The sequence below is a fragment of the Chiloscyllium plagiosum genome, chromosome 3 (assembly GCF_004010195.1).
Source record: "Chiloscyllium plagiosum isolate BGI_BamShark_2017 chromosome 3, ASM401019v2, whole genome shotgun sequence".
Classification (NCBI taxonomy): Eukaryota; Metazoa; Chordata; class Chondrichthyes; order Orectolobiformes; family Hemiscylliidae; genus Chiloscyllium; species Chiloscyllium plagiosum.
The window spans coordinates 137,163,121-137,173,301 of NC_057712.1; the positions used below are offsets into that span (position 1 = coordinate 137,163,121).

The 10,181-nt window shown below is 46.6% G+C and overlaps 2 protein-coding genes across 2 annotated transcripts in view; one reads left to right on the forward strand and one right to left on the reverse strand.

The window, feature by feature from the left end:
* mrpl2 (mitochondrial ribosomal protein L2) overlaps positions 1-2,020 on the reverse strand; it is an 18,420-nt gene extending 16,400 nt beyond the window's left edge. The window contains exons 1-2 of the mRNA XM_043675648.1: positions 1,984-2,020; positions 466-681 (exon numbers count right to left, since the gene is read on the reverse strand). Coding sequence (XP_043531583.1) covers positions 466-681; positions 1,984-2,020 — 253 coding nt within the window. The remainder of the gene's footprint in view (positions 1-465; positions 682-1,983) is intronic.
* Positions 2,021-7,317: 5,297 nt separating this feature from the next.
* The window catches only part of LOC122540242 (kinesin light chain 1-like), a 75,259-nt gene continuing 72,395 nt past the window's right edge, over positions 7,318-10,181 (forward strand). The window contains exon 1 of the mRNA XM_043675661.1: positions 7,318-7,508. The gene's annotated coding sequence lies outside the window, so the exon portion shown is untranslated. The remainder of the gene's footprint in view (positions 7,509-10,181) is intronic.

The following is a 10,181-nucleotide window of genomic DNA, read 5'->3' on the forward strand; positions in this document are numbered from 1 at the left end:
CAGCTAGCCTGGCAGCTAGCCTGACCCTGACCCTGACCCTGGCAGCTAGCCTGACCCTGACCCTGACCCTGACCCTGACCCTGGCAGCTAGCCTGACCCTGACCCTGACCCTGACCCTGACCCTGACAGCTAGCCTGACCCTGACCCTGACCCTGACCCTGACAGCTAGCCTGAGCCTGAGCCTGGCCCTGACTCTCTGCTTTCTGTTGATCAGCCTGTGTCCAAGCAAATAAATGACCCTGACCCTGACCCTGACAGCTAGCCTGACCCTGACCCTGACCCTGACCCTGACAGCTAGCCTGAGCCTGAGCCTGACCCTGACTCTCTGCTTTCTGTTGATCAGCCTGTGTCCAAGCAAATAAATGACCCCTGACCCTGGGTGACCTCCGCAGTGACCCCTGACATTCCCCCCTCAATCACACTCACACCCCGAGCCCCTTCCCCATCCCCTACTCACTGACTTACCGTCCGCCTGTTGTCGCGGCCTCACGCCGTCACTTCCGGCGACACCAGCTGACGTCAGGTTTCCCCCGTGGCCCCGCCCACCTGACGTCAGCTGGCCGCGGGGGATGCTGGGGCGGGCTGCCATCTTTGATTCCGGGAGAGACGACAACAACAACAACAAGGAGGAGGAGGAGGAGGAGAGCGCCGGCGGTAAGGCCGGGGGCCGGGGGCTGGGGGCTGTGAGCGGAGGGGAATGACCTGATCCCTTTGAGGAGAAGGTTGGCAGAAAACCACCGGATTCAGGAGCGGATTGAATAATCGTTTAGATAAATAATTGTGTGTGTGCGGGGGGGGGGGGGGGCTGGCACGGACAGGATGGGCCGAATGGTCTGGTGTGCTGTAATGCTCCTGTCATTGTGTATCTTCGTTAATAGAGACGCAAGGTTTGGTAAAGCCCCGTCAGGCTGGCTCTGTCATACCTAACAAATCTGGCGGAACCTTTTTGAGAAGGAGGCGGCGGCCAGGTTTGTGGATGAGGAGAGAGCAGATGGTGCAGTTTATCTGGATTTGAGTGAGGCCTTTGACAAGGTCCCACAGGGACAACTGATGGGATCCAGAATTGTCTCAGAGACAGGAGACAGCGGGTTTGTGTGACTGGAGCCCAGTGTGCAGGGGTGGCCCAAGGAGTACCTTATTGTACTTGATATACATAAACCACGTACAAATATTGGCAGGAGGAGACGGTAAGTTAGTTTGTGGATGACATAGAGATTGGCCTGGTGGTTGACAATGAGGAAGAAGGTTTCAGATTACAGGAGGATATTGATAGTTTTTACTGTCCCACGTTATGGGACTACTATTTGACAACCCACGGATTACTCCTACTTCTGTCCCTTGACATTTCTTATTTCTACACTGACAGATTCAACAGCCTGATCTCCAGTGTCTATATCATTTCTCACTGCATCACTGATCCCACCCTTTACCAGCAAAGATACATTACCTTCTTTTCCTTCCTGTCTGTCATTCTGAAACACTGATTACTCCTGGATATTTAAATCAGGTCTCCCAATCTTTATGGTACACCACTGGTCAGAAGCCTCCAGTCTGAAAAACAACCCTCCACCACCCTCAGTCTCCTACCTTTGAGCCCTTCTAACAGCTCCCAAAGAGGATTTGAAATTTGGGTCAAGGCCCCTGGAATTTCATCCCTCGCCTCCCACAGTAGCCTGGGATACAATTGATCCAAACCTGGGGAACCTATCCACTTTTAACTTGCCAAAAACTCCAAAACCTCCTCACTCCCAACGTCAAATTGTTCAAGATCCTCTGTCCCCCTTCTCCAATTCTGTACCTACATCCCCCTCCTCTTCCTGTCGAGTAAAGCCAGATGTCAAGTATTTGTTTAAAACCGTACCAATGTCCTGTGGCTCCAAGCACAGATTACTCCCTTGGTCCATAACAGACCCTCCTCATTCCCTGGTTATCCTCTTCCCCTGATATACTTAAAGAATATCTTGAAATTCTCCCTAATCTTACGTATCAGTGTTTTCTCATGCCTCCTCTTTGCTCTCATCGTTGCTTTTTTGAGTTTGCCCTGCACTTTCTCTACTCCTCTGGACCCTCCATTGTTTTGCTCCCTTCTTGGCTCTCTTTTTCTTTTTATCCAGTTCTGAAGATCAGGTTTCTCTGGGCTTGTTGCTCCTACATTTCACTCTTGAGTTTGATTTATTGTTGTCAGGTGTACCGAGACACAGTGAAAAGGATTGTTCTGTGTGCTATACAGATTGGACATGCCATATAAAGTGCATCAGGTGAAATTCCCCTAATATAATTATGCTAATATTGTTTACACCCCTCAGTGGATTGTCCTCAGCACGGTTCAGTTGAACCGAAGGGTCAGTTTACATGCTCTAAGACTCTCTGACTCTGTGACGGTGTCTATAATACACTTATAAAAATGTGACTGCTTCCTGTTTGATCCTAAACTCTACCTACAAACCCTGATTCAAAAACCTCACTGCAGTAAATGACTCCTTAATTACTGATGTGACACCACCTCCTCTGTTACACCCTCCCCGACCTACCTGGAATTCAATATTCCAGAATGTTGAGTTTCCAGTCCTGCTGCTTCCTTGTTCCCATCTGTCTACTGCCCTTGTCCTTCCAGATGGTAGTGGTTGTGGGTTTGGAAGGTACTGCCTAAGGAAGTTTGGTGAATTTCTGACATGGGAGACCACTTATATTTAATCTAGATTGCCTAGTTGTAGATTTCCCCCGGGGGAAACATCCACCCTGTCAAACCCCCTTAGGATCTTCTGTTGAAATAAGATCATCTCTCATTCTACTAACTTCCAATGAATATTGGCACAACCTTCTCAACTTTATCTCAGTAGACAGCCCTTCATCCCTGAATGAACCTTCCTTGAACTGCTTCCAAGGACTGTATTCGGTACTGCAGGTGTAGGCTCACCAATGCCCTGTACAGTTATAGCAAGGCTCTCATTATCCATTTCCCATGCAATCAAAGCCAACATTCTATTTGCCTTCCTCACTTGCTCCTGTTCCTGCACGGTGTTTTTGTGAATTACATACCAGGACGGTTAGAACTCTGTATGCTGCTACGTTCTGCAGTCTCTCTATTTCAATAATCTCCTGCTTTTATGTTTTTTTTCTATCCATTTGAGGGAAACCTCATATTATCCTCCCATCAGCCAGACACTGGTCCATTCTTTTAAGCTGTCTATATTTCTTTGTACGCCCTTTGTGTCATACAGATGTACAGCACAGAAACCTACCCTTCAGTCCAACTCATCCATGCTGACCAGATATCCAAAATTAATCTAGTCCCGTTTGGCAGTATTTGGCCCATATCTCTAAACCTTTCCTATTCATATACCCATCCAGATGCCTTTTAAATGCTGTAATTGTACCAACTGCCATCACTTCCTCTGGCAGCTCATTCCATACACATACCACCCTCTGTGTGAAAATGTTGCCCCTTGGGTCTCTTTTATATCTTTACCCCCTCATCCTAAACCTATGCCCTCTAGATCATGACTCTTTTTTTTCCCCACCCCACCCCAAGGAAAAGACCTTGTTTATTTACCCTATCCATACCCCTCATGATTTTATAAACCTATTTAAGGTCACCCCTCAGCCTCCAACACTCCAGGGAAAGTAGCCCCAGCTTATTCAGCCTCTCCCTATAGCTCAAACCCTCCAACTCTGGTAACATCCTTGTAAATCCTTTCTGAACCCTTTCAAGTTTCACAACATCTTTCCTATATTAGGGAGACCAGAATTGCGCACAGTATTCCAATAGTGGCCTAACGAATGTTCTGTACAGTCACAACACAACCTCCCAACTCCTGTACTCAATGCACTGACCAATAAAGGCAAGCATACCTAACACCTTCACTATCCTATCTATCTATGACTCAGTTTTCAAGGAACTATGAACCTGCACTCCAAGGTCTCTTTGTTCAGCAACACTCCCTCAGACCTTACCATGAAGGGTATAAGTCCCTGATTTGCCTTTTCAAAATGCAGCACCTCACTTTCTCAACTTACTATTTGTCAGAATATGAACTGGACTAGCCATCTAAATACTGTGGTTTCAAAAGCAAGTCAGAGGCTAGAAATCCTGCAGTGAGTAACTCGCTTCCTGACTCCGCACTTCCCTGGATGGTTGCAGGTACAACAACATTCAAGGAACTTGACACCACATCCACAAACATCCACTCCCTCCCCCATCAACGCTCAGTAGCAGCAGTGTGTACTATCCACAGATGCACTACAGAAATTCACCAAAGATCCTCAGACAGCACTTTCCAAACCCACGACCACTTTCACCCAAAAGGACAAGGGCAGCAGATACATGGGAACCCCACCCCCTGCAGGTTCCCCTCCAAGCCACTCATTATCCTCACTTGGAAATATATCGGCATTTCTTCAGTGTCACTGGGTCACTAACGTTGTGGGTGTACTTAGCCCAACCCAAGATTGCAACCAATAAAGGTGACTAGGGATAGACAATAACTACTGGTGCAGCCAGCAATGCCCATGTCACAAGTGGATAAACAGCTTGCTTTTCTATGTGTCTTGGTATTGTCAACACATGTAGTTATGGTACAAATTACATTTGAGAAATTTAAGGTGTTTTTCAGGTTGGAACTAGGTAGGGTCATAGGGTCATACAGCACAGAGTCAAACTGCTCCATGCTGACCAGAATGTCCATCCACTCTAACCCCATTTCCCTGCACTTGGCCCAATCTTACGAATCCTTTCCTATCCGTGTATTTGTCTAAATGCCTTTTAAATGTTGTTAATGTATCCGCCTCACCCACATCCTCTGGCAGCTCATTCCATATGCGCACCACCCTCTGGGTAAAAAAGTTGCCCCTCAGATTCCCTTTTATTCTTTACCCTCGAACCTTAAACTGATGCCTCTAGTCCTCGATTTCCCAACCCTGGGAAATAGACTGAGTGCATTCCTAGTCACAAGCCTCCAGTCCAACAAGCATCCTTCCACGATTACCCTCTAGTCCTCGATTTCCCAACCCTGGGAAATAGACTGAGTGCATTCACCCCGTCCCTGCCTCTCATGATCTTATACAGCCCTAGAAGGCCCCCCCTCAGTCTCCTATGCTCTAAGGAAAAAAATCCTAGCTTGTCCAACCGCTCCCTATAACTCAGACCACTGAGTCCTGGCAACATCCTGGTAAATTCCTTCTGCACTCTTTCCAGTTTAATAACATCCTTCCTGTAGCAAGGTGACCAACACTGAACACGATACTCCAAGTGCGGCCTCACCAACGTCCTGTACAACTGCAACATAACTTCCCAACTCCTATACTCAGTGCCCTGACTGATGAAGGCCAGTGTGCCCAAAGCCTTGTTCACTGCCCTGTCTACCTGGGACTCCACTTTCAGAGAACAGTGCACCTGAACCCCCAGGTCCCTCTGTTCCACTGCACTCCTTAAGGCCCGACCATTCACCATGAAACTCCTACTTTGACTTGACTTCCCAAAATGCACGGCCTCACACTTATTGATATTAAACTCTATTTGCCATGTCTCAGCCCACTTCCCCAGCTGATCAAGGTCCTGCTGCAATTTCTGATAACCTTCCTCACTGTCCATGATCCCGCCTATTTTAGTGTCATCTGTAAACTTACTAATCATGCCTTGGACATTCTCATCCAAATCATTGATATCGATAACACACAGCAATGGGCCCAGCACCGACTCCTGAGGCACTCCCCTAGTCACAAGCCTCCAGTCCAACAAGCATCCTTCCACGATTACCCTCTGCGTCCCACCATCAAACCAATTGTGGATCCAATTTGTCGGCTCTCCCTGGATTCCATGGATCTAACCTTCCAGAGCAGCCTACCATGTAATTGGATAGATTTGAGGAACAAGTGTTGTAATTTCACAAAACATTGATAAGGTGCCAGCTGAAGGGTTAGTTTCTGAAGTCCTGCTGATGAGATGGGGTAATATATGAATATGGATTGAGAATTTGCTAACAGGCACAAAGCAGACAGTGGAAGTGAACGGGACGTGCTCAGGTTAGCATTTTGCATTTTACGGGATACTGCACTGATCAGTACCAGGCCTCATCAATTTACCTGCATGGTAACAAAGGGTGGGGGAAGGGATTGTGTGTCCTGTGGTGATGTTTGCTGCAAATATAAAGCTAGATGAGAAATATGGAGCATTGTTAGTTGCTATAAACGGTTATCAGGAGCTTAACTGCATGACCATGAACATGGTCGATTGAATATGATTAGTACGAAAGGGGAAAGGCAGGTTCCGTTTACATGGTGAGAGTCTGGAAAGCAGGAAGAAGATTGTGAGTGTTTGGAATCTTCTGTCCTGTTCCAGTGCTGAATCATTTAAGGACGAGATCAATTAATCAACAGATTTTTTTGATGCTAAAGAATATGGAAATGAGTAGAAAACAGGGCATAAACTTTTTAAAGGAAGAGGCTTGAAGGAGTGAATGATTTATTCTTATTCCTTCGGATCTTATTCCTGTCCCTGTCCCGTGTCTGAGGCAGACCCTGCCTTGGCCAAGCTGGTGTTGTATTTGAGCTTGAGATAAGCTTTCACACCAAGGCCAGGACAGAATTAGCAGGAACAGTCTGTGACCAGGCAACTCTGTGCTAGGGAGGTCACCTGAGAGAATGTACTTCAGGCTCGACTAAATGTTACTCCTACATTTTGACTGAAAAGTTATTCTTAGAATCTCGACATTGAATGTATGCTGTACATGTTTGTGCCAGGGTTACAGGAATTGCTATATGGAGCTTCATGTACTGAATTAGACAAGCAGGAAGCTTGAAGAACACAGCAAGGCAGGCAGCATCAGGAGGTGGAGAAGGCAATGGTTCGGGTATAACCCTTCAGGACTGGGGGTAGGGGTAGCAGGGGCTACAGATAAAGAGTCTCTCTCTGCTGTAGGTGCTGGTTGAATGCTGCTGCCTGTCTGTTGTTTTTTCCCTGTCAGAGCCTGATCTGCTGTGTTTTCCCAGCACCACACTCTTGACTCTGATCTCCACCATCTGCAGTCCTCACTTTCTCCTAGAGTGCATGTTGTATTGTGTCTGTGAGACGGTCGCTTGTCTTGGTTCTCTGTGACTGCCTCAAACTGAGTGTCGGAGCTTTCACATTCAGTCTTTCTCTTACTCCCTCTCGCTGCTTCAGCTGGGTACAGAAATCTTCCTGACAGAATACTCCCCATCCCCCTCCCTTTCCTCCCCATCACTGTTCCCCATACCCCTCACCATCCCCCGTCTTCCCCTTCCCCCTTTCTCCCCATCCGTTTCCACTCCTCCCTTTCTTACCCTCCCCTCCCATCCCATCCCCCCTCCCAGTCAGTGGTTCCGTGTTGTTTTTGGAAATCTGCTGTCAACAGCAATTAAACTGGGCTGCGGAACATTCCAGAAGATGGGAAGTGTTGTCTGCAGTGCGGAGAATTGGTTGCTGTCTTACACAAAGAGACTGCAGAGCAGTGTACCGTGGTTTAATCCAGCCTTCTGAATTTCACACCCAGGTACGGGGAACATGCAAACAAGGTTGTTGCTGCATTTCACCCTCTCCTTTTAGTTTTACATCTTTGAAAATTACTGATTAGAACCTGAAAACATTTGGGTCCAAATGTGAAAGTCAGTTGTGTTTTCCCCAGATGCTCATCGTTATTTATGTTCAATGTTAAAATTGTGTCTCAATTTGGAATTGTGATGACAATGTGACAGCACAGATTGCTCTGGGATCGAGTGGATACGTGCTCACATTTAGAAGTTTTGGTGAAATGTGAGGTAGTTGTGATAGACAGGTTCAGAGAGTGGTTAATAAAGCATTTTTAAATTTATTCTTTCATGGGAGAGGTGCATTAGTACCAAGTATAAATAGACAAAGTCTCTTCCTTGGAGTGGTGGATTCCAGAACTAGAGGGCATAGATTTAGGGTGAGAGGGGACAGATATAAAAGAGACCTAAGGGGTGACTTTTTCACAGAGTGTGGTACGTGTATGGAATGAGCTGCCAGAGGATGTGATGGAGGCTGGTACAATTGCAACATTTAAGAGGAATCTGGATGGGTATATGAATAGGAAGGGTTTGGAGGGATATGGGCTGGGTGCTGGCAGGTGGGACTAGATTAGGTTGGAATATCTGGTTGGCAGGGACAGGTTGGACCGAAGGGGCTGTTTCTGTGCTGTTCATCTCTATGACTCTAAGCCCACCATTTACTGTATTGCCCATCCCTAATTACCCAGATGGTAGTCCAGTGCCACCACATTGCTGGGAGTTGAGAATCATATGTAGCACAGACCAGGTAGGAATGGTATTTTCTTCCCTAAAGAACATTAGTGAACCAAATGGGTTTGCACAAAAGGAAAACAGTATCCTAGGCTTTATTAACAAGGAAATAAAGTATAAAAGGACAGCAATTATATTCAATTTGATTAAAACACTGGCTCAGCTGTGGTTAGTATATTGCATCCAGTCTAGGAAGCACATCTTGTCAAGGTTGTGAAAGCTTTCTAAAGCAGACAGAAAGGATTGATGGGAATGGTTCCAGTGTGAAGAGTTTCATTTACAGAGGCTGGAGAAGCTGGCTGTGTTCTCCTTAGAGGGAGGGATGTTGGGAAGAAAATTGATTGAGGTGCTCAAAATCATGAGGGGTGTGGTTGGTGTAGACCGGCAAAACTTGTTCCCATTGAGAAACAAAGGACACAGGTTTAAGCTGATTGGAAAAGAACAGTGGTGACACTGTGTAACAGTTTCACACAGTGAGTGGGTAAGACCCAGAATGCACTGGCAGGAGTGTGGTGAAGGTACATTCAAAAAGGAATTGGATAGATTCAGAGATGTACAGCCCAGAATCAGACCCTTCGGTCCAACCTGTCCATGCCGACCAGATATCCCAACTCAATCTAGTCTCACCTGCCAACACCTGGCACATATCCCTCCAAATCTTTCCTATTTATATACCCATCCAAATTCCATTTAATTGCTGTAATTGTACAGCCCCCACCACATCCTCTGGCAGCTCATTCCATACGCGTACCACCCTCTGCATGAAAAAGTTACCCCTTAGGTCTCTTTTATCTTTCCCCTCTCACCCTAAACCTATGCCCTCTAGTTCTGGACTCCCCCACCCCAGAGAAAAGACTTTGTCTATTTATCTTTTCCATGTCCCTCATGATTTTATAAATCTCTATAAAATCCTCAGCCTCCGATGCTCTCGGGAAAACAGCTCCAGCCTGTTCAGCCTGTCCCCATAGCTCAAACCCTGGCAACATCCTTGTAAATCTTTTCTGAACCCTTTCAAGTTTCACAACGTCCTTCCGATAGGAAGGAGACCAGAATTGCATGCAATATTCCAACAGTGGCCTAACCAATATCCTATACAGCTGCAACTTGACCTCCCAGCTCCTATATTGATTGCACTGACCAATAAAAGCAAACAAACCAAGCGCCTTCTTCACTATCCTCTCTATTTGGGACTTTGTTTTCGAGGAGCTATGAACGTACACTCCAAGGTCTCTTTGTTCAGCAACACTCCCTCGGACCTTACCATTAAGTGTATAAGGTAAAAACAATGACTGGAAACCAGATTCTGGATCAGTGGTGCTGGAAGAGCACAGCAATTCAGGCAGCATCCGAGGACAGGCAAAATCGACGTTTCGGGCAAAAGCCCTTCATCAGGAATAAAGGCAGAGAGCCTGAAGCATGGAGAGATAAGCTACCCTCTCAGGCAACATGTTCCATATTTGACCGAGGAGGCCCAGCACCTCCATATCCTCGGCAGAGTGGGAGGGGGAGTTGAAAAGTTGGGCCACGGGCGGTTTGGTTGATTGGTACGGGTGTCGATTTTGCCTGTCCTCGAATGCTGCCTGAATTGCTGTGCTCTTCCAGCACCACTGATCCATTAAGTGTATAAGTCCTGCTAAGATTTGCTTTCCCAAAATGCAGCACCTCGCATTTATCTGAATTAAACTCCATCTGCCACTTCTCAGCCCATTGGCCCACCTGGTCCAGAACCTGTTGTAATCTGAGGGAACCCTCTTCGCTATCCACTACATCTCCAAGTTTGGTGTCATCTGCCAACTTACTAACCAAATCTCCTACTTTATTATGATGTTGTTATTGGATAGTAATTAGGGTAGGCAATGGCCTCATGCAATGATCGCTGGACTGTTAATCCAGAGACCCAGGTCATG